At 45.3% G+C, this 23,718-nt stretch overlaps 1 protein-coding gene across 1 annotated transcript in view; it reads left to right on the forward strand.

The window, feature by feature from the left end:
- The first annotated feature begins 524 nt into the window (after positions 1–524).
- flcn (folliculin) overlaps positions 525–23,718 on the forward strand; it is a 29,207-nt gene continuing 6,013 nt past the window's right edge. Inside the window, exons 1-7 of the mRNA XM_041232291.1 lie at positions 525–756; positions 8,648–8,946; positions 9,977–10,123; positions 21,358–21,579; positions 22,360–22,526; positions 23,264–23,355; positions 23,500–23,681. Of these exons, the coding sequence (XP_041088225.1) occupies positions 8,653–8,946; positions 9,977–10,123; positions 21,358–21,579; positions 22,360–22,526; positions 23,264–23,355; positions 23,500–23,681 (1,104 nt within the window). The 5' untranslated portion in view covers positions 525–756; positions 8,648–8,652. The remainder of the gene's footprint in view (positions 757–8,647; positions 8,947–9,976; positions 10,124–21,357; positions 21,580–22,359; positions 22,527–23,263; positions 23,356–23,499; positions 23,682–23,718) is intronic.

Genomic DNA, 23,718 nt, shown 5'->3' on the forward strand with positions numbered 1-23,718 from the left:
ATGTTTGCGTATCTAGCAACAAAGCGTACTACGCTGTCCACAGCACACACTTTCGCAAAATTATTTAAAACAAATGCTTAATTCCTCTCCGCCTTCCCCCGCAGCTACACTAAGAAGATATAGCCTAAATTGAGAACTATACCGGAGTGTTCCATTCTCCAGCAATCGAAGGGGGTTGTTTTTATCATGTGTCAAAAATAAATTGCATTTCGTGTTACGGTTATGAAAACAACTAAACACCAGCGAAATCGCATCACATATCGTACTCATCCTATATATTTCTATGAAAATTATTTAAATTTTAAATTACGTTTTCTATGTAACCCTATACAAATTAGAAATACCCCCCCCCCCATTCTGTGAGTGAAATGGTTTATTTATTAAACAATAAAAAAATGTACCTATTATACAATAAAATGAGCAGCAGACCTTAAAATTATTGCTATCAGTTATTTATGTTTTTGAAACTTCAGCTTTGTTTTCAGATAATACATCGATTTATTCACAAACTATTACGTAGTACGAGGCTGACAAACCCCAGTCATGTGACGGGGTGGTCTGAGGCCTGCTCGGAAAATGACAACAAGCCGAGGAAGTACGAAGAAAATATTCAGTGAAAAATTGACAGAAATATAACTTGCTGAAGTTATTGGCAAACCTGCGAGTGTCGAGCTTTTAATTAGAAATCGACAGCCATTTAATATATCTGTCCGATACCCGTTTTGGTTACGCTTCATACAGTACGGCGGAGAAGCAGTAAGTGAAAAGTTTCAGTTTTTGATCTTGTGAAGATCATGTGATGCGGTACGGTACATATGTTAGTTGTGTATCAGAAATAATTGTATAATTATAAATCCTAAATAATGATACCCTCCGGCATATGAGAGTTGAAAACAGCCACACTTGTATGGCATTAAGAGCAAGCAGAGACAGTGTGGGACTACTGCGACCTGCTTCCACGGGGGTCTGGGACATGCCCCTCTCGGAGAATCATTCAAATGTTAACTTTAAAATATGCAATTTGTAAATCTGTATATGTTTCATTATGTCTCGCAAAATCTCTCTAACAAATTCCGTCATGCTGAAGAGCCTGCCCTGTCTGCTTAACCCTGTGCTCCGCTGCCCTGTAACCCTGTGCTCCGCTGCCCTGTCTGCTTAACCCTGTGCTCCGCTGCCCTGTCTGCTTAACCCTGTGCTCCGCTGCCCTGTAACCCTGTGCTCCGCTGCCCTGTCTGCTTAACCCTGTGCTCCGCTGCCCTGTAACCCTGTGCTCCGCTGCCCTGTCTGCTTAACCCTGTGCTCCGCTGCCCTGTAACCCTGTGCTCCGCTGCCCTGTAACCCTGTGCTCCGCTGCCCTGTAACCCTGTGCTCCGCTGCCCTGTCTGCTTAACCCTGTGCTCCGCTGCCCTGTAACCCTGTGCTCCGCTGCCCTGTAACCCTGTGCTCAGCTGCACTGTCCTGGCCCACACTTGATTTGTTTTTGAAGCAGGTGGTATCCTTTTTTTAATTTTAAGAATGTGTATCTCTTACCCAAGTGCATAAATAAGAACTGGACTGGAGGATTGACAGTGCAGGTGAATCAGTCCCATGGTGTACACTCTATTGACAGTGCTATGGCAGATGAATCAGTCCCACAGTGTACACTCTATTGACAGTACTATGGCAGGTGAATCAGTCCCATGGTGTACACTGTATTGACAGTGCTATGGCAGGTGAATCAGTCCCATGGTGTACACTGTATTGACAGTGCTATGGCAGGTGAATCAGTCCCACAGTATACACTCTATTGACAGTACTATGGCAGGTGAATCAGTCCCACGGTGTACACTGTATTGACAGTGCTATGGCAGGTGAATCAGTCCCATGGTGTACACTGCTATTGACAGTGCTATGGCAGGTGAATCAGTCCCATGGTGTACACTGTATTGACAGTGCTATGGCAGGTGAATCAGTCCCATGGTGTGCTATTGACAGTGCTATGGCAGGTGAATCAGTCCCATGGTGTACACTCTATTGACAGTGCTATGGCAGGTGAATCAGTCCCATGGTGTACACTCTATTGACAGTGCTATGGCAGGTGAATCAGTCCCACAGTGTACACTGCTATTGACAGTGCTATGGCAGGTGAATCAGTCCCATGGTGTACACTGTATTGACAGTGCTATGGCAGGTGAATCAGTCCCATGGTGTACACTCTATTGACAGTGCTATGGCAGGTGAATCAGTCCCACAGTGTACACTCTATTGACAGTGCTATGGCAGGTGAATCAGTCCCACGGTGTACACTGTATTGACAGTGCTATGGCAGGTGAATCAGTCCCATGGTGTACACTGTATTGACAGTACAGTATTGACATCGCTAATGGCAGGTGAATCAGCCTCTAGTTCCACCTATGGCAGGTGAATCAGTCCCACAGTTTACACTGTATTGACAGTGCTATGGCAGGTGAATCAGTCCCACAGTGTACACTGTATTGACAGTGCTATGGCAGGTGAATCAGTCCCATGGTGTACACTGTATTGACAGTGCTATGGCAGGTGAATCAGTCCCATGGTGTACACTCTCTTGACAGTGCTATGGCAGGTGAATCAGTCCCATGGTGTACACTCTGTTGACAGGGCGCAGGCACCTCTCAGGGGAGGCGAGATGGTCACCGCCGAGGCGGTGCCGCTCAAGGGGACGCTCACCAGGGGACAGACGGTCGCCGCGCAGGTACCATCTCTGTCGAGAGCTGACAGAGACTGTGAGGGCTCAGCAAACTGTGCTGGAGACCCTATTAAAATCCCAGGGCAGGTTGCCCCCTACCACCGGGCAGCCCCAGCCCCCACAGTCTCGTTCCCCGTCCCCTCTGCCTAGACCGCCTAGCCCAGACGAGCTGTCCTTCACGGCATCCAGATCGGACATGTCGGACCCAGCCACCTCCGTCGGGCAGGCCACAGTGGGGAGCACCTTGCCGCGCTTGTCCGGGCACTAATGCAGCGGGCAGCTGCAGCCACGGACGTCCCATGGCCTGCAGAAAAGGAGGGAAAAGGGAACCGCTTCCTCCAGCAGAGAGGGCATCCACAGCACGCCCTCCCCTTATGCCAGGACTTCCTGGATTTGGTGCGCTCCTCCTGGAACAATCCAGCATCTGCACCCTCAACCTCCAGAACAGCTGAGTCTCTGCTGCAAACTGCAGGAACCCAAGAAGCAGGCCTAGGCGCATTCTCCACCATCGAGGACACAGTCACGGTGCTGGTGTAAGGTTCCACCTTCACCAAGGGGGATAAGGACCCAACATGCCCATCAAAGCCCTGCGGAACAACAGACGCAATGCTAAAAAAGGCATATGCGTCGGCACCGCTGTCCGTGTGAGCAGCAAACGCCATGGCTATACTGGTGCTCTACCAGAGCCAGTTGGAGGAGAGGCTGCAGGACAGAGCTACGGAGGCAGACACAGGGGAGCTCCAGGCAGTGGCTAAGGTGATGACTGACCTAATAGGGGAGTTAGCTCAGGCATCAGGGAGGTCGCTGGCGGCGATGGTGGCCGCTCACCGGCATTTGTGGCTGACGCAAGCTAACATCGTAGAGACCGAGAAGGTGGTTCTGCTGGATGCCCCATTACACCGGGGCAGACTTTTGGGGCGACCATTAATGTGAGCCTTGAGAGGTCCCACAAGGCCACGAAGGTCGCCTCAAAGTTCTGTAGCCTTCCAGCTTACAGTCTGAACATCGCCCTCCACCCCAGAGTAGAAAATCAGGCAGAGGCAGAGGCAGGGCCAGCGGCAGGGGACCACTGCAGACCAGGGGTAACCGGTTCTCCGGCTGGAGACCGAGGCCGGGGCCAAAGAAAGGTCCTCCCCCTCCCAAGCCTAAGGGAAACCACCCCTGAGGGGTGCACCCAGGACTCCTTCGTGCTATCGACTATGAGGCACAGATAGTCTCTACAATTCCACATAGGTCCACCACCCTTCAAGGGTTTGCTCTTCACCACCGTTGAAACATTGAGGGTGATTCTCCTTCAAAAAGAGATCGCCAGTCTTCAAAGGAAGAATGCTGTACGCTTGGTAAGTCCAAATGATGCCCTCAGGGGTTTTTATTCCAGGTACTTTCTGCTGCCCAAAAAGGACGGCGGTTTCAGACCAATTCTGGACCTCAGGGTCCTCAACTTGTTCCTCAAGCAGAGGAAGTTCAACATGTTGACAGCACAACGTATCCTCCAATTCATCCAACTGGGCGACTGGTTCACATCGATCGACCTGCAAGACGCCTATTTTCATGTCCCGATCCGTCCCGCACACAGAAAATATCTGCGCTTCGCCTTTCAAGGCCACGCATACGAATATTGCGTGCTGCCATTTGGCCTCTCGCTGCCACCCCGTATGTTTTCAAAGTACATGGATGCAGCGCTAGCTCCACTCAGGCTGCAGGGTATTCGGATCCTAAACTATCTGAACGATTGGTTGGTTTGCGCGCAGTTAAAAGCACGTGCAGATGCGCACACAAAACAGGTCATAGATCATGTGGCAATGGTAGGGCTCTCAATACATCAACAGAAGAGCAACTTCTTACTGTCTCAGTACACAGTTTTCCTGGGGATCAAACTGAACTCTGTGAGCATGTTTGCCTCACTGTCGGAAGACAGGATTCAGTCGTTGGAGACCACACTCTCCCTGTTCAGAGAGGATGCTCTCCTATAGGTCAAACTATATAAAAGGTTGTTGGTGCTGATGGCAGCCTCCTCGAGAATCCTTCCACTAGGGCTGCTGAGAATGCGCCCGCTTCAAGCCTGGGTGAATACACTCAAGGTGCACCCGGTCCGAGATCGGTACCGGCTGGTGCGAGTGTCAAGGCAATGCTAGAAGACACTGGAGTGGTGGCTCCTTCCCGGCAATCTGCGCCTCGGATCTCCCCTCGGATCCCCTCACAGAAGGGAAGTGATCACTACAGACACCTCCAGTCTGGGCTGGGGAGCGGTCTGGAACAGGAGAGGAATAAGAGGTCAGTGGAAGGGACATTGGCAGCAAGCGCACATAAATGCACAAGAGCTGCAAGGAGTGAGCCTGGTGTTATCCTATTTTCGCCAGCAGTTAGTGTACAAACGTGCTGGTCCGGGCGGACAATACCACAGTGGTAGCCTACGTAAATCACCAAGCGACCTGCGCTCACCGGGCCTTCACCACGCAGCACACAGACTCCTGTCCTGGACGCACATAAACTTGCGTTCCATCAGGGCAGTCCACTCATTGCCCCCTATGGTTCTCCATGGAGAGAGACAGGGGTCCCCAGGGAGTAGACGCGCTAGCTCACCCTTGGCCACATGATGCTGAAGAGCCCCTGCGTTCCCTCCACTACTGTTAATAACCCTGACACTAGAGAGGATCAGGGTGGAGAGAGCACAGGTTCTGCTGGTTGCACCCAGATGGCCGAGACACCCCTGGTTTGCTCTCCTCTCCAACATGTTGTTGGATCAGCCGTGGCAGCTCCCGCTGCGCAAGGACCTCCTGAGCCAAGCGGAGGGGCTATTGTGGCACTCGAACCCAGGCCAGCTCCAGCTCTGGATCTGGCAATTGAACGGAGCCGTCTATTCAGACGAGGTTTGGCAGATGCAGCAGTAGAAACACTACAGTCTGCTGGTGCGTCGAGCACTAGAGCCCAGGACTCATATAAATGGAAAGTTTTCCAAGACTGGTGCATCGCCGAAGGTCATGACCCTGTGACCTACCCTATTGAGATGATATTAACCTTCTTACACCACCTGTTTGACGCAGGAAAATCAGTGTCCACTTTGAAGGCATACCTGGCAGCAATATCAGTGTCCCCTGGGGCACATTTCCTGGCAGTGCAATTTCTTAAAGAAGCTCGGAGGCTTCGTCCTCCCATGAAAAATATGGTCCCCAAGTGGGATCTAGAACTGGTACTGCAGGTTCTTACAGGTCCCCCATTCAAGCCCATGGCATCAGCAGAACTGAGCCCTGTTTCATTGAAAGTGGCATTTTTAATAGTCATTAAGTCTGCCAGACGAGTAAGTGAGCTTCATGCGCTGTCCATCGATAACACATGTATGGCTTTCACTGGAAGTGACTTGCGGGTAACATTAAGAACAAATCCATCCTTTTTGCCAAAGGTGGTATCCTCATTCCATATTAGCCAACCAGTGGTTTTGGAAACTTTCAGCCCTCCCCCGCACAAGTCAGAGGAGGACCATAGACAACACTTGCTATGCCCAGTTCGGGCTCTGCGCTTTTATGTGGATAGGACGGCTTCCTGGAGACAGTCCAACCAGCCGTTTGTCTGCTGCGGGTCCCGCTCTAGAGGTCAGGCCCTATCGAAGCAACGTCTAGCGCACTGGGTGACAGATGCGATATGCTTGGTGTATGAACAGACGGACTCCCTGTTACTGGGGGACATTACGGCCCATTCTACCAGGGGCCAGGCAACTTCGTGGACTTTCCTTCATGGTGCCTCCTTAGATGAGTTATGCAGTGCTGCTTCATGGACAGGTAGTCAGACATTTGTGCGTTTTTACCGCCTTGATGTGACAAACCGAACGAGACCCTCTCTGTGCTCTAGAGTTTTGCAGGCGGCATGTCTTTAGGCGTCATGTGAGCTCTGTTGCTATCACCGTGGGGATGTACTGTCGGTAATCTGGAGCCACGACAGCTTTGGTACAGCGTTCCCATTAGGTAATGGTTGTCATTTGAATTGAAAGGGAATGTTAGGTTATTACCATAACCCTGGTTCCCTGAAAAGAGAATGACAACCATTACCTTTTGAGATCATGTCCCCAACTGACCTCTGTTTTCTAAAGAAAATGGCAATGTGCTACTGTGAGGACGTCCCTCTTCAGCAGGAGGTGGGTGGGACTTCCCCCTCACAGCAGGGTCCTGATAGGGTAGCTTTTGTATATTTGCTCAGAGGTTGACGGTCAGAGAGGCTCTTTCCCATTCGGTAATGGTTGTCATTCTCTTTTCAAGGAACCAGGGTTATGGTAATAACTTACCGTTCTGTTCTGTTCTATTCTGTTCTATTATATTGGGCTCACAGAGTGACACATGTTGTGTGCAGGTTTCAAGGGGGGAGGAAGCTTGTGTCCCTCCCTATTGAGGGAGAATGGAAACAAACTGGACTGTCACTGAGGTTCTTTCTTTTGGCTAACCTCTGGAAGAATGTAGTAAATGAACACAGCCACAGGAGGGATTCTATTTGAATGTCAAACTAAATAGGACTGTGGATCAGGGTCTCTCTGTCTGCAGCTTCCACGAAACTAAACTGAAAGATTGTAGTAAACTAACATAGACACCAAGAAGAAGGGATTATATTGTTGTGTCAGATTGAACAGAAATGTGGAGCTCTACTTTGAACAGAAATGAATAAATAAAGGACCTGTTTGTATGTCTAGCATATTGCCCAGAATGTCTCTCTTGCTCCCCCCCCTCTTTCTTTCTTTTATGCCAAAGTAAATGTATATTTTCTTAATATACTATGTTTACGCTGAATTTAAGTCGCCTCTGAGTTCAAGTCACATCCCCAAATATGGACACCAAAAAAAAAAAAAAAAAAAAAAAAAAAAGACCCTGAGTGCAAGTCATTTTTAACTCTTAATAAAAAAAAAAACAATATTAACGGTTAAATTACTTTTTAAATTTAGTGTGCTGGCAGGGAACACTATTACTGTATATTAAAGCATCAGAGAAAGTCACTTACTATGTTACAAATGCAAATGGGAAAAGAAAATATGTACAGTACTTTCAGTATTGAACGACAGTCATTGCAGTGTATGGTAGCTGGGAAAGGGTAAATTACCTTGAACTTTATTTCAGTCTGTTTATTGTCCTCGTTTGTTTAATTTGGCCAACATGACTCTGTCACGTTCGCAAGCAAACTGAGTGCAAGACAGAAATGTGTAGCTCATTTTGGGTTTGAATTAGGACTTTGGAGTTTACACTAGTGGGGTTCCTGTAGTAAACCAGGCACAGATCATAATAACAGTGAGTAAGTTGGACAATCCGCCATTAAGCAGTACATACCTTAGCGTTCCTGTTTCTTGTGCTCCTCCAGATAGAGAAAGAAAGATATAAATAAATTATTGTTCATTTTGAAGCCAGACCCGCGTTGATCATTTCAACAAGTACTATACTGGTAATATTACAGTATTGCATAGTCTTTCTATTGTGTCTCCATCTTCTGACACATAGATGCCGCAGTTTCTCTTTTCTTCAGAAAGCAAAATTACTTTTCTTGTAAAAGCTGCATTAATAAATGTTCACGAAGTTCACTGTGCAGTCATTTTAATATACTGGTATTGTAGCAAGACTAATATCTGTAGTGAGCAGTGCCAGCCAGAATAATTGACATGCACAGATGTAAACTGGGACCCAAACTAAAAACTAAAAACCTCTCCCCCCAAAACGGAACTTTCATTTTGGCCACAAAAGTGCAGCTTAAATTAGAGTAAATACAGTATATAACAAAAAAAGTCACAAAAGATTTCCTCTCTCTCTCTCTCTCTCTCTCTCTCTCTCTCTCTCTCTCTCTCTCTCTCTCTCTCTCTCTCTCTGTAAGGGTGCAGTGATCAGTCTCTCTCGCTCGCTCACTCGCTTGCTCTCCCTGTCTGTCTCTGTGTTTAGGGGTGCAGTGATCAGTCTCTCTCTCTCTCTCTCTCAGGTGTGATGAATGCTCTGGTCGCGCTCTGTCATTTCTGTGAACTCCATGGCCCTCGAACCCTCTTCTGCACAGAAGCTGTGCACTCCCCCACTCCCCTGGAGGCCAGGGGAGGGGCCAGCGCACAGGGGACAGAGCCTGGTAGGGGAAGCTCTGCCCTCTCCTTCTCACAAGGAGACACTGAGGGGGAGGAGCCAGGAGATGGAGGTATCACCATGAGAGCCAGAGACTCTGCCCTTGGACAGCAGGCCACACCCACCACCACAGGAAGTCCTGCCCCTCAGAGGGCAGACATGTGTGAGGTCAGCATAGAATCCTCTTCCATTCTATAGGAGTCTGATCTTTGAAGGAATGTAGTAAACTAAAGCCATGGGAACACAGAGTAGCTATACATCTATACATGATCTATATATTTTTCCATCCAGAAAAATGTAGTTCCACAATCGCAAAAAAAGGAATTAGCCCATATTTACAGAATTTTAAAAGCATAGCAACAAAACTGAAAAGTTGCTAATTTTTCTTCATTGGTGACACTAGAGTAGACTATAAGCATTATCTGTAGTGCACTGAGGGGTGTGGTGAGAAGCAACTTCTTATATATACTGTGCAGCCTCACATAAGTAAAATTATAAAATGGTTGGATAAATTAAGTGCTGTCATTGGCTGAACAAGATCACATGACCATGCAGTAAGAATGGTCTTTTGCATGACTAAGGGCGAATTACCTCTGGTCAATCAATTTCCATGCAGGGTGATAGTTCTTTTAAACACACTGCTGCAGGATCTGAAATTAGGATGGAGATCAGTTGCATTGGATCTCAACAGACAAGGGGCAGCATATGACAAAATAAAAATGTTTGTACATTCATATTTTCAAGAATATGGTATAAAACACTCAACACATTCCGGTAATTGCAGACACCGGTGTGTATTATAATGCAGTGAGCAGTTTTGTTCCGGTTGACTGCATTCTGCATGACTGGCTCGCTGACTGTCTGGAAGGTTCTAGAGAAGTTAAACAAATGTTGACACGAGACCTCGCCAGGACGTTGAAGCAATACAAAAATAAAGGTTCCGAGCGAGATTGTTGTACTGGGGAAACAGTGATTTAAAAAGTCAGCTTTATTTACCAAAGTGTATAAATCATGTAAATAAGCAGTTATATTTGTAGTATTTCAGTCTCTCTGTTTAGGGGTGCAGTGATTAGTCTCCCTGTCTCTATGTTTAGGGGCGCAGTGGTCTGTCTCTCTCTCTCTGTTTCTGTGTTTTGGGGTGCAATGATCAGTGTCTCTATGTTTAGGGATGCAGTGATCAGTCTCTCTCTGTGTTTAGGGGTGCAGGTCTCTCCCCTGTGGTCACCCCGGCTTCATCAGTCACGACAGCGAGACGTCCATCAAGTACCTGAGTCACCAGCACCCCCCCCACCCCCAGCTCTTCAGCATCGTGAGGCAGGCGTGTGTACGCAGCCTGAGCTGTGAGGTAATACAGCTGACTATACATCAACACAGCCTCTATACATTAATTACACATCCACACAGCCTCTATACATTAACTATACATGAACATGGCAAAAAAACTTCTTGTCCAGGGACAAAATGCTAGAAAAATCTACTTGCCCCCTTCCCGTCACAAAAAACACACGCAAAAAAGTTGAATATAACTTGTAGGATTTTGGTTTTATTTAACAGTGAAGACAATCAATCAATCTGTGATTAACAGGGGCGGATCTAGCCTTGTAGCTTGACGGGTTCACTAAATTCTTCAAGATACACAAACGGTTTCCCATTACCCCACCTCACTTCAACAAATGTTTGTATGACATACTTTAAGGAAATGTTCCTTGCAGTGCAGTTTGGAACACATTGCTAGTAAATTTAAGTAACACACTAAGAGTACAACTATAATGAGCAATACTTTGAGTTAATCAGATAGCTTCTGGCTTTTTTTTTCTTTCTTTCATTCTTTCTCTATAAGCTGAATCCAGCTCGTGATGTACAGGTGTTTCAGTGCTGAATCCAGCTCCTGATGTAAAAAAAAAAAAAATCTGTTATACAATGACCTTAGAAATGCATGTAGCAAAGGAGAATCCATACTAAGGGGGGATTTCAACTTCCCCCATATAAAATGGGAAAACCTGGTGGGGTGTACAACGGATGAAATTGAAGTGGTTGAAATGACAAATGACTGCTTCCTAACACAATTTGTCAAGGCACCGACTAGAGGGGAGGCATGCCTTGATTTAGTCTTTTCAAATAACGAAGACAGAATAACTAAAGCAGATGTCAGAGAACCACTAGCAAACTCAGACCACAACATGGTCTCATTTGAAGTGTTTTTTAAAACCCCAAAAGTAATGACTAAAGCTAAGGTTTACAATTTTAGAAAAGCAAACTATGAAGGCATGAAACAGAGACTAACAGAAGCAGATTGGAGTAAAATAAAGAAAACACCCACAGAAAAAGGATGGTTGTTCTTCAAAAATGTAGTACTAGAGGTGCAAAACAGTTACATCCCTAAAGTAGACAAATCTAAATGTAAAACTAAATTGCCAAAATGGTTTAATAGATCAATTAAAAAAAATATTCAGCGAAAAAAGGCACTTACAGAGCATTAAAAAAGGACCAAAAAGAAAGTATGCAGAAAGAGTACACAGAACTGCAAACGCAAGTCAAAAAAGAAGTTAGAAAGGCCAAGAGAGAAATAGAAATGAACATTGCTAAGGGGGCTAAAACCAATTCCCAAATGTTTTTCCAATATTACAACAGCAAGAGAACATTCAAAGAGGAGGTTAAATGTCTAAGAAATACAAATGGCAAAATCATAGATGAAGAAAAAAATAGCAAATATATTAAATTATTTATTTTTACAAAGGAAGATACGGACAACATGCTCCACATGTCATCCAGTTTCTATCCAGTTTTAAAAAACTTTATCATAACTGAGGCAGAAGTGTTAAAGGGACTAGGAGCTCTTAAAATAAACAAATCCCCTGGGCCGGATGAGATCCTTCCAGTAGTACTCAAAGAAATGAAAGAAGTTATTTACAAACCGCTAACCAAGATCATGCAGCAGTCTCTTGACAAAGGGGTGGTACCGACAGACTGGAAAATTGCAAACGTAATACCGATCCACAAAAAGGGAAACAAAACTGAACCAGGTAACTACAGACCAGTAAGTCTGACTTCTGTTATATGCAAACTTATGGAAACTATAGTAAGATCCAAAATGGAAAATTACCTATGTGGTAACAGGGTCCTGGGAGACAGTCAGCATGGTTTTAGGAAAGGGAGATCGTGTCTAACTAACTTGCTTGATTTTTTTGAGGCTGCAACATTGATAATGGATAATTGCAAAGCATATGGTATGGTTTATTTAGATTTCCAGAAAGCTTTTGACAAAGTCCCGCACAAGAGATTAATTCTCAAACTGAACGTAGTAGGGATTCAAAGAAACACATGTACATGGATTAGGGAGCGGTTAACATGTAGAAAACAGAAAGTACTGATTAGAGGAAAAACCTCAGAATGGAGTGTACCAAAGGGATCAGTATTAGGTCCTCTGCTATTCGTAATCTACATTAATGATTTAGATTCTGGTATAGTAAGCAAACTTGTTAAATTCGCAGACGACACAAAAATAGGAGGAGAGGCAAACACTGTTGCAGCAGCAAAGGTCATTCAAAATGATCTAGACAAGATTCAGAACTGGGCAGACACATGGCAAATGAGAAAAGTGTAAGGTACTGCATGCAGGAAATAAAAATGTACATTATAAATATCATATGGGAGATACTGAAATTGGAGAAGGAATCTATGAAAAAGACCTAGGAGATTTTGTTGACTCAGAAATATTTTCATCTAGACAATGTGGGGAAGCTATTAAAAAGGCCAACAAGATGCTCGGACACATTGTGAAAAGTGTTGAATTTAAATCAAGGGAAGTAATTTTAAAACTGTACAATGCATTAGTAAGACCTCATCTTGAATATTGTGTTCAGTTCTGGTCACCTCGCTACAAAAAAGATATTGCTGCTCTAGAAAGAGTGCAAAGAAGAGCGACCAGAATTATTCCAGGTTTAAAAGGCATGTCATGTGCAGACAGGCTAAAATAATTGAATCTGTTCAGTCTTGAACAAAGAAGACTACGCGGCAACCTAATTCAGCATTCAAAATTCTAAAAGGTATTGACAATGTTGACCCAAGGGACTTTTTCAACCTGAAAAAAGAAACAAGGATCAGGGGTTACAAATGGAGATTAGACAAAGAGGCATTCAGAACAGAAAATAGGAGGCACTTTTTTACACAGAGAATCGTGAGGGTCTGGAATCAACTCCCCAGTAATGTTGTTGAAGCTGACACTCTGGGATCTTCAAGAAGCTGCTTGATGAGATTCTGGGATCAATAAGCTACTAACAACCAAACGAGCAACAAGGTCCGAATGGCCTCCTCTCGTTTGTAAACTTTCTTATGTTCTTATGTACAGGTGTTTCAGTTTGCTGAATCCAGCTCCTGATGTACAGGTGTTTCAGTTTGCTGAATCCAGCTCCTGATGTGCAGGTGTTTCAGTTTGCTGAATCCAGCTCCTGATGTACAGGTGTTTCAGTTTGCTGAATCCAGCTCCTGATGTACAGGTGTTTCAGTTTGCTGAATCCAGCTCCTGATGTACAGGTGTTTCAGTTTGCTGAATCCAGCTCCTGATGGACAGGTGTTTCAGTTTGCTGAATCCAGCTCCTGATGTACAGGTGTTTCAGTTTGTTGTATCACAGAAATCATTGCCACTATTTCTGCTGCTATATGGAATTCTGTTTTTTTCTTGATGTTCTCTCAGTTTTGTTATTGCTGAACCCGTTTTTTAAAGGGCTTGTGTAAACCTTTGTGTAAAAGTTTCTCAGCATTTTTTACTGTTTCTACCAAATTGCATGCAGTATTTACAGTAGGGTCCGTTAAATTTGGAAAAGACAAAATGTTTTTTTCTGTTTTTTCTATTATATATTTTTTTTTAATATAGTGTTTAAATCTAAAAAACCTGTAAATCTGGTAAATAGCAAACTAGGTTATAAAACACTAAAATCAAAAGAAAACAAATCATTCAATGTTTTGCCAGGGAAAGTTTGTCTTGAATGCTTCTAAACAGTACTTCCTGTGTTTTTTAAACACCCCAACAAGTACACGCATGACCACAAAGTAGAATCTTTTATAAATTACACAACATTTTTTTCTGCTCCTATAATACCTTAGCAACTATAGTGGTTTTGTTTTGTAACTTTACAAGATTGTTGCATTCAAATGTCAGGTTCATGTATTAAGAAAGCTGTATCACATTTACAAAAAAACTTAACTAATACCCCTTGCCATAGGCTCTCCTGGAGCCAGGGTGGTCTGTTAGCTCCGCTGAGACTCACTGTTTGTCGGTTGCTTTGAGCTCCCTGTGAGATATTCAGATACAAACAAGCCCAGTATGAAGCTAATTTGATATGAATCAGATGCAAAGTTTGAAATAGATGAGAACACCATGCACAGTATCGTAGGAACCTGTTCATTGCAAGATGATATTTCCTAACTTTCACTTTATTTTCAATGTATGCTTTTTTCAGAACCAGTCAGTTATATTGAGAAAGCATCATTTAATTCAATTAGGTAACTTTTCTGAGCACTTTATGTTGGCTTTTTTCTTTGCTGATCATAGCTGGGGATATTTTTTTTTTTACTTGGGTCAATGTATGTGATTAGAATAAAGACAATTAAATAGTATTCCTTTCTGGACATACATTACATCTTTTCATCTGCAATTAGCAACACAGTGGGGGAAAAACAACTAGTTTATTTATTTTTTATGATATATGTTTTTTAATACCATGTGAGCGGAGCAGAGCGTGTGTATTTTTTTCTGCCACAGTGGATCAATAGTGAAGTGGGAATCTGCAAGCAGTGTGGAGTCTTGGAATCAAGTGAAAGAGCGGAGCAGGAATCGCAAGCAGTGGAGTGGAATGAATGAAAGAGGGGAGCAGAGGATGCTGTGGACAGTGTGGAATCCTGTCTCCGCTCACATTGTCGGATCAGTAGTGATAGGGGCGGAGCGGAGGATGCTGTGGACAGTGTGGAGTCTTGTCTCTGCTCACATTGTCGGATCAGTAGTGATAGGGGCGGGGCGGAGGATGCTGTGGACAGTGTGGAGTCTTGTCTCTGCTCACATTGTCGGATCAGTAGTGATAGGGGCGGGGCGGAGGATGCTGTGGACAGTGTGGAGTCTTGTCTCTGCTCACATTGTCGGATCAGTAGTGATAGGGGCGGGGCGGAGGATGCTGTGGACAGTGTGGAGTCTTGTCTCTGCTCACATTGTCGGATCAGTAGTGATAGGGGCGGGGCGGAGGATGCTGTGGACAGTGTGGAGTCTTGTCTCTGCTCACATTGTCGGATCAGTAGTGATAGGGGCGGGGCGGAGGATGCTGTGGACAGTGTGGAGTCTTGTCTCTGCTCACATTGTCGGATCAGTAGTGATAGGGGCGGGGCGGAGGATGCTGTGGACAGTGTGGAGTCTTGTCTCTGCTCACATTGTCGGATCAGTAGTGATAGGGGCGGGGCGGAGGATGCTGTGGACAGTGTGGAATCCTGTCTCCGCTCACATTGTCGGATCAGTAGTGATAGGGGCGGGGCGGAGGATGCTGTGGACAGTGTGGAATCCTGTCTCCGCTCACATTGTCGGATCAGTAGTGATAGGGGCGGGGCGGAGGATGCTGTGGACAGTGTGGAATCCTGTCTCCGCTCACATTGTCGGATCAGTAGTGATAGGGGCGGGGCGGAGGATGCTGTGGACAGTGTGGAATCCTGTCTCCGCTCACATTGTCGGATCAGTAGTGATAGGGGCGGGGCGGAGGATGCTGTGGACAGTGTGGAATCCTGTCTCCGCTCACATTGTCGGATCAGTAGTGATAGGGGCGGGGCGGAGGATGCTGTGGACAGTGTGGAATCTTGTCTCTGCTCACATTGTCGGATCAGTAGTGATAGGGGCGGGGCGGAGGATGCTGTGGACAGTGTGGAGTCTTGTCTCTGCTCACATTGTCGGATCAGTAGTGATAGGGGCGGGGCGGAGGATGCTGTGGACAGTGTGGAGTCTTGTCTCTGCTCACATTGTCGGATCAGTAGTGATAGGGGCGGGGCGGAGGATGCTGTGGACAGTGTGGAGTCTTGTCTCTGCTCACATTGTCGGATCAGTAGTGATAGGGGCGGGGCGGAGGATGCTGTGGACAGTGTGGAGTCCTGTCTCTGCTCACATTGTCGGATCAGTAGTGATAGGGGCGGGGCGGAGGATGCTGTGGACAGTGTGGAGTCTTGTCTCCGCTCACATTGTCGGATCAGTAGTGATAGGGGCGGGGCGGAGGATGCTGTGGACAGTGTGGAGTCTTGTCTCTGCTCACATTGTCGGATCAGTAGTGATAGGGGCGGGGCGGAGGATGCTGTGGACAGTGTGGAGTCTTGTCTCTGCTCACATTGTCGGATCAGTAGTGATAGGGGCGGGGCGGAGGATGCTGTGGACAGTGTGGAGTCTTGTCTCCGCTCACATTGTCGGATCAGTAGTGATAGGGGCGGGGCGGAGGATGCTGTGGACAGTGTGGAGTCTTGTCTCCGCTCACATTGTCGGATCAGTAGTGATAGGGGCGGGGCGGAGGATGCTGTGGACAGTGTGGAATCCTGTCTCCGCTCACATTGTCGGATCAGTAGTGATAGGGGCGGGGCGGAGGATGCTGTGGACAGTGTGGAATCCTGTCTCCGCTCACATTGTCGGATCAGTAGTGATAGGGGCGGGGCGGAGGATGCTGTGGACAGTGTGGAGTCTTGTCTCTGCTCACATTGTCGGATCAGTAGTGATAGGGGCGGGGCGGAGGGTGCTGTGGACAGTGTGGAGTCTTGTCTCCGCTCACATTGTCGGATCAGTAGTGATAGGGGCGGGGCGGAGGATGCTGTGGACAGTGTGGAATCCTGTCTCCGCTCACATTGTCGGATCAGTAGTGATAGGGGCGGGGCGGAGGATGCTGTGGACAGTGTGGAGTCTTGTCTCTGCTCACATTGTCGGATCAGTAGTGATAGGGGCTGGGCGGAGGATGCTGTGGACAGTGTGGAGTCTTGTCTCTGCTCACATTGTCGGATCAGTAGTGATAGGGGCGGGGCGGAGGATGCTGTGGACAGTGTGGAGTCTTGTCTCCGCTCACATTGTCGGATCAGTAGTGATAGGGGCGGGGCGGAGGATGCTGTGGACAGTGTGGAGTCTTGTCTCCGCTCACATTGTCGGATCAGTAGTGATAGGGGCGGGGCGGAGGATGCTGTGGACAGTGTGGAATCCTGTCTCCGCTCACATTGTCGGATCAGTAGTGATAGGGGCGGGGCGGAGGATGCTGTGGACAGTGTGGAGTCTTGTCTCTGCTCACATTGTCGGATCAGTAGTGATAGGGGCGGGGCGGAGGATGCTGTGGACAGTGTGGAGTCTTGTCTCTGCTCACATTGTCGGATCAGTAGTGATAGGGGCGGGGCGGAGGATGCTGTGGACAGTGTGGAGTCTTGTCTCTGCTCACATTGTCGGATCAGTAGTGATAGGGGCGGGGCGGAGGATGCTGTGGACAGTGTGGAGTCTTGTCTCCGCTCACATTGTCGGATCAGTAGTGATAGGGGCGGGGCGGAGGATGCTGTGGACAGTGTGGAGTCTTGTCTCTGCTCACATTGTCGGATCAGTAGTGATAGGGGCGGGGCGGAGGATGCTGTGGACAGTGTGGAGTCTTGTCTCTGCTCACATTGTCGGATCAGTAGTGATAGGGGCGGGGCGGAGGATGCTGTGGACAGTGTGGAGTCTTGTCTCCGCTCACATTGTCGGATCAGTAGTGATAGGGGCGGGGCGGAGGATGCTGTGGACAGTGTGGAGTCTTGTCTCCGCTCACATTGTCGGATCAGTAGTGATAGGGGCGGGGCGGAGGATGCTGTGGACAGTGTGGAATCCTGTCTCCGCTCACATTGTCGGATCAGTAGTGATAGGGGCGGGGCGGAGGATGCTGTGGACAGTGTGGAGTCTTGTCTCCGCTCACATTGTCGGATCAGTAGTGATAGGGGCGGGGCGGAGGATGCTGTGGACAGTGTGGAGTCTTGTCTCTGCTCACATTGTCGGATCAGTAGTGATAGGGGCGGGGCGGAGGATGTTTTTTAAAATGTTTTTGTGTAGGGACAGTGTGGAGTCTTGCTAGACTTCCGCAATTCCATTTTCAGAAACTTGATTGCTCTCTAGAAATATACCCGGAGTGTCTTTCCAGCAACAGAACTAACATAGTTTTTATTTATTTATTTTTCCTGATTTATTATTCCTTATTTATTTTTACCAGAATAGAGGTACGGTGCAGTGGCACATGCGCCGTTTTATTAATTAACAAAAATAAATAAATAAAATATTTGAACAAAAATAAACACTTGCTCACAGAGCACAAATAAAACAATTAAACGGAATAAATCATCTTATGCACACTCAAGTTTTCTGTTTTTTTGTCTTATTTCTTGTTTGTTTCACAATAAAAAATATTTTGCATCTTCAAAGTGGTAGGCATGTTATTAAATCAAATGATACAAACACCCAAAAAATCAATTTTAATTCCAGGTTGTAAGGCAACAAAATAGGAAAAATGCCAAGGGGAGTCAATACTTTCGCAAGCCACTCTATATATAATTAGGGCTGCAGTGAAGGGTACATTTTAACCTTTGACGGTTTGGAACACATTACCGAAGGAAGTTCGAAACCTTCGATGGTACTAATTTGCATAATTTACTGGTGATGTCATCATAGCTGCTTGTTTATATTTGGTTGAAAATCCTATTATTTTACAGGTAATCCATATAAATGGAATAAAACATTCACATGTAGTTTAAAAATACGTTTTATATAACAGTAATTATGTTTTTATAATTTAAAAATACACGTTTATTTACACGTAGTTGATGCTGCTTGGGATGTGTACAGTAAGCTTGCATTGCAGCAGCACCAGCTGCAGCGGACTGAGGGAAAACAAAGTGTTTACAAAGTATTCCAAGCAGGTTATGTCACAGTCACATTTTACTACTAAAGTATTAATAATAATACTGATAATAATATGAACTTACGCTTGTCAAGTGACCCCGGGGATTGGATGTGCCTCCATGAGACATCAACAGTCACTTGCACAGTTTGCATTCAACTTTTCTTTCAGCTCAGTGAGACCGTATGAAGTCCAATAAGACCAAAAAAAAAAAGAGATGGATCTGAGGAGTACACATAGTCCCTTCACCACAGACACAAACTAACAAGATAGCTGCTTCTGCATCTAGCACTCAAAGAATATCACAGACATTTGCCAAGCTTTTTGGGATGTTATAGTTTGGATAGCATTATTGAGGAGTTTGGTGATAACACAGTGATCATGGAAGATGATTTTCAGTATGCCATGTTCTATTAATAGCATTATTGAGGAGTTTGGTGATAACACGAGTGATCAGGAGATGATTTGTCAGTATGCATGTCTATTAAGAGAGATGTGATAAATACAACGAACAAGGAGTGGGGCTGGAGATACAGCACTGAGTGTCCTGCTGATATGCAGGGCCTTTAAACCTGTTTTACTGTGAAACTTTTAAACAGCGCGTGTGAAAATAAATTGGTCCCGACATGACTGACAGTCGCTGAGTAAATGGACCGCAGAGGGTTAATGCATGCTTTTATATCTAGAGTTGACTGTTGCAGTGGTCTTTTCATTGGGACTAAACTGACATTATTTCTCGCCTTCAACTTGTACAAAATGCTGCAGTCTCTGCACTGCACAATTATAAAAAAAAAATGCTACCTTGTACAAACGCAGTGTGTGTTGTGAGAGGATAATTCAATAAAAAAAACACAAATACATTTTAAAGCCAAGTCGTTTATCACAATTTCAATGTAAAATAAAATCGATCCAATAACTCCAACAAATCATTTTTTTGGGATTGTTTTTGTTTTTTTGGGTTTTTTTTTAGAGCTATACAGTATAAATCGAAAAACCACCCCCCAAAAACTCATAATAATTACTGTGGAATCCTAGAGAAAAATGGGGAGATGTGAATAAAATATATCCGCCACCGGAATTTAATACGGGAATTTTTTTTTTTTTTTTTTCCAAAAAAAATAAATCAAATTGTAGAACAGGAAAAAAATTCTGATCTGAAATATACAATGAGATAATAAAATCTGTCAATTATAAAAGTTTTTTGGTGAGTCATGGTAGAATTTATATATATTTTTTAAATTTGATAATAAAATTATGTCCTGTACAATTATATGTGTTATGAGGGGAGAAGAGATAATTCAATAAAAACACACAAGAAATGTCAAAGCCAAGTCGTTTTCATAATTGCAATGCATTATATTTTTTACATACTATAAAGGTTTTCTTGGAATTTTTTTATTTTTATTTTTTATAAATGGAGCAAAAGAAAAATAAATTCAAACCAAAAACTCCAATCAAGTCGTTTTTAGGATACGGGGAAAGGAGAAAAAAAGTATAAATCGAAAAACCACCTTCGCCAAGAAAACAAATCGTTGTCAATTCACGAGAGAAATTGGGAGAGTGAAAAATACATATATATAACCCTAAAAAATAAATGTAATAAATTACAGTTAATATCATTAATTAAAAAAAAAGAAGAAAATAAATCAAATGAACAGGAAAAGAAATCGGATGAATTATGCAATGATGAATAATAGTTTTTTGGGGCTACTGTCTTGTACAGTGCTTTGAGATTTGTATGAAAGCCCCTATATAAATTCAATTTGATTTGATGATAATTCAGTATAAATCTACTCCCCTCAGAGTTTTTCTGTCTGTGTTTGTATAATTTATTTTCAGTATCTCCCTGTGGCAAAGTGCCCACCCCGTGTGTATTTTGTGTTGTGTGTTAGTGTTGTTGTATGGTCATTGGTACACTGTATATAAACGGGTCTGTGTAACACAAGTGTTTAAAATGTATATTTGTATTTAGGCACGAGGATTGCACAGCACTTCATGTGCAAGTAAAAAGTAATAATATGTGAGCACGGGGAATTGCACTTTATTAATTCACGTGCAGTTGTACCGAGACTCCAATTGAATGATTGATTAGCAGTCGAGTCTCGGTACAGCTGCATAAAAGCAGCATGTTTTCACACACTCGGGGTTGTGTGCTCGGTGAGTGGAGAACGGGATAGGAGACAGAGGTAATAATTGTGATCATAAATAATAGAAGTAAAATATCTGCTCACCGTGTTTTGTTTAGTGTTAGTCCATTTTGTTTGTCTGTTTATTTTGGCAAATGTGCCGTGCCCTGTTTTTGTTTATTGCAACTGTTTATTTTTTGTCTGTCTGTTCATTCACTAAATGCTGAGTGAGACCATTCTCTCGGCTCCACCAAACTCCACCTCTCCGGCCGTCTTTGTGACACTCCCCTATCCTCTCTAGTTCGGTATGTTCTCTCTCTCAGGTGTGCCCAGGCTGTGAGGGTGTGTGTCTGTCTCTGCCTCTCTCTATCCTCTCTAATTCGGATGTTCTTGCTCTCTCATGTGTGCCTGGGCAGGGAGGGTGTGCGCCTGTCTCTCCTCTCTGATTCGGTATGTTCCCTCTCTCAGGTGTGCCCGGGCTGGGAGGGTGTGTTTATGTGTGTCTCTCTGTCCTCTCTGATTTGGTATGTTCCATCTCTCAGGTGTGCCCGGGCAGGGAGGGGCCAATCTTCTTCGGGGACGAGCAGCATGGCTTCGTGTTCAGCCACACCTTCTTCATCAAGGACAGTCGAGCCCGTGGGTTCCAGCGCTGGTACAGTCTGGTCCTGGTCACCATGGATCGGATCTACCTCATCAACTCCTGGCCGTTCCTTCTAGAACGAGTCAGAACCATCATAGAGGGACTGCAGAGGAAAGCCCTGCGGGTGAGAGAGGAGAGAGAAATTCAAAACATAATAACATAAACATGCATTCATTTAATAAAGTGCAGAGTAGAGGTCTTACAATACATCTCTTCTGTTCAAACTGGGATAATATTTGTGTTAAGGGTATCAGAATCTGGGGGTGTGTGGAGGCGCTGTCTGTCACACTTACATATTTGCATATATCTATAGAACATCTTGTCAGATTGTGATGAACTTGCTGAGGTCCTTCTCAATTACAAGTTATTGAGCGTATCGGACTCAGGGGGAAGGGGGGGTGGAGTCTGTCTGTCAGAAGGGAGAGTATAGAGTGAGCAGTTTCATGGTGTGTATGTTATCGGGACTGTGTCTCCAGTGTGTCAGTGTGTACTGTTATTAAGCTGGGGAGTTGATTCTCTCTCTCTCTCTCTCTCCTCTCTCCTGTGTAAAAAAGTGTCTCCTATTTTCTGTTCTGTAATGCCCCTAAGCTTGTCTCTCTCCATGTGTGTGTAATGGTATTAAGCTGTTTCTCTTTTCTGTGTGTGTAATGTTATTAAGCTCCCTCTCTCTCTCCTCTGTGCGTGTAATGTTATTAAGCTGTGTCTCTCTCTCCTCTGTGTGTGTGTGTAATGTTATTAAGCTGTGTCTCTCTCTGTGTATAATGTTATTAAGCTGTGTCTCTCCTCTGTGTGTGTAATGTTATTAAGCTGTGTCTCTCCTCTGTGTGTGTAATGTTGTTAAGCTGTCTCTCTCTCTCCTCTGTGTGTGTAATGTTATTAAGCTGTCTCTCCTCTCCTCTACCAGGTGTTTGACAGTGAGCAGTGTGTGTGTCCTCAGCGCTCTCTTAGGATCAACACTGTTTTCACTCCCGGGGTCTTTCCTCACCAGCGCAGCGGCAACGCGGCTCGATCTCTCCCCTCCCTGACCCACGAGAGCGGCCTGTGGGGGGCGCTGCACTCCTCCTTCTCCTGGTAACACACCCCATCCATCATCACACCCCCTCCATCATCACCATCACACCCCCTCTATCATCACCATCATCATCACATCACCATCACACCCCCTCCATCATCACCATCACACCCCCTCCATCATCACACCCCCTCCATCATCACCATCACACCCCCTCCATCACCACCATCACACCCCCTCCATCATCACCATCACCATCACACCCCCTCCATCATCACCATCACCATTACTCCCCCTCCATCATCGCCATCATCATCACACTCCCTCCATCACACAACATCCATCATCACCATCACACTCCCTCCATCATCACCATCACCATCAGACTCCCTCCATCATCACCATCATCATCACACCCCCTTCATCATCACCATCTTCACACCCCCATCATCACACTCCCTTCATCATCACACCCACTCCATCATCACCATCTTCAAACCCCAATCATCACACTCCCTGCATCATCACCATCATCATCACACCCCCTCCATCATCACATCTCCCCCATCATCACACTCGCTCTGACAGCAAAGCACTAGCTCTCAGTCACAGCCCAGCAAGTTAAACCATGATGAACTAACCCTTATAAAAGTGTCCCGTAGCAAAAGCACAGTAAAGTGTAATAAAGCACAGTGAAAGCAGGTTAAGCATGCTTATTGTCCCGTACCTCTCTCTCTCTCCCTCTCATGTACTAGCCCCTAGTAAGCACTTATCTCCCCTGTTCACATCTCTCCAGGCTGCTGAAGGCTTGTGGGTCTCGTCTTACTGAGAAGCTGCTGGAGGGAGCGCCGACTGAGGATACCCTGGTGATGATGGAGAGGAGAGCAGGTGCGAGACTGTGTTTCACAGTGTGTGGGTGTCTCGCTTTCTGTCTGTGTTTGTGTGTCTGTCTTTCTTTGTATTTCTGTATGTATGTGTCTGTTTCACTGTGTCTGTCTGTCTCACTTTTTTGTCTTTTTTTTTTTTTTTAAGAGCAAGAGGAGGAGCTGATTGGCTTGGGGGGAGCAGAGGGAGGTGTGTCCTCCCAGCCTGGGGAGAGCCAATCTGAGAGCCTCCTAGAGGCAGACCCATCCCCCCTGTTGGAGTGGAGTGACAGAGTGAGGAGAGAGGAGAGAGGAGGAGGGAGGTTCACTTCACTGAGACACATGAGACAGGTACCTCCTCTTTTTTCTCCTCTATCTTGTCTCTCTC

Source organism: Polyodon spathula, chromosome 29 (assembly GCF_017654505.1).
Source record: "Polyodon spathula isolate WHYD16114869_AA chromosome 29, ASM1765450v1, whole genome shotgun sequence".
Taxonomy (NCBI): Eukaryota; Metazoa; Chordata; class Actinopteri; order Acipenseriformes; family Polyodontidae; genus Polyodon; species Polyodon spathula.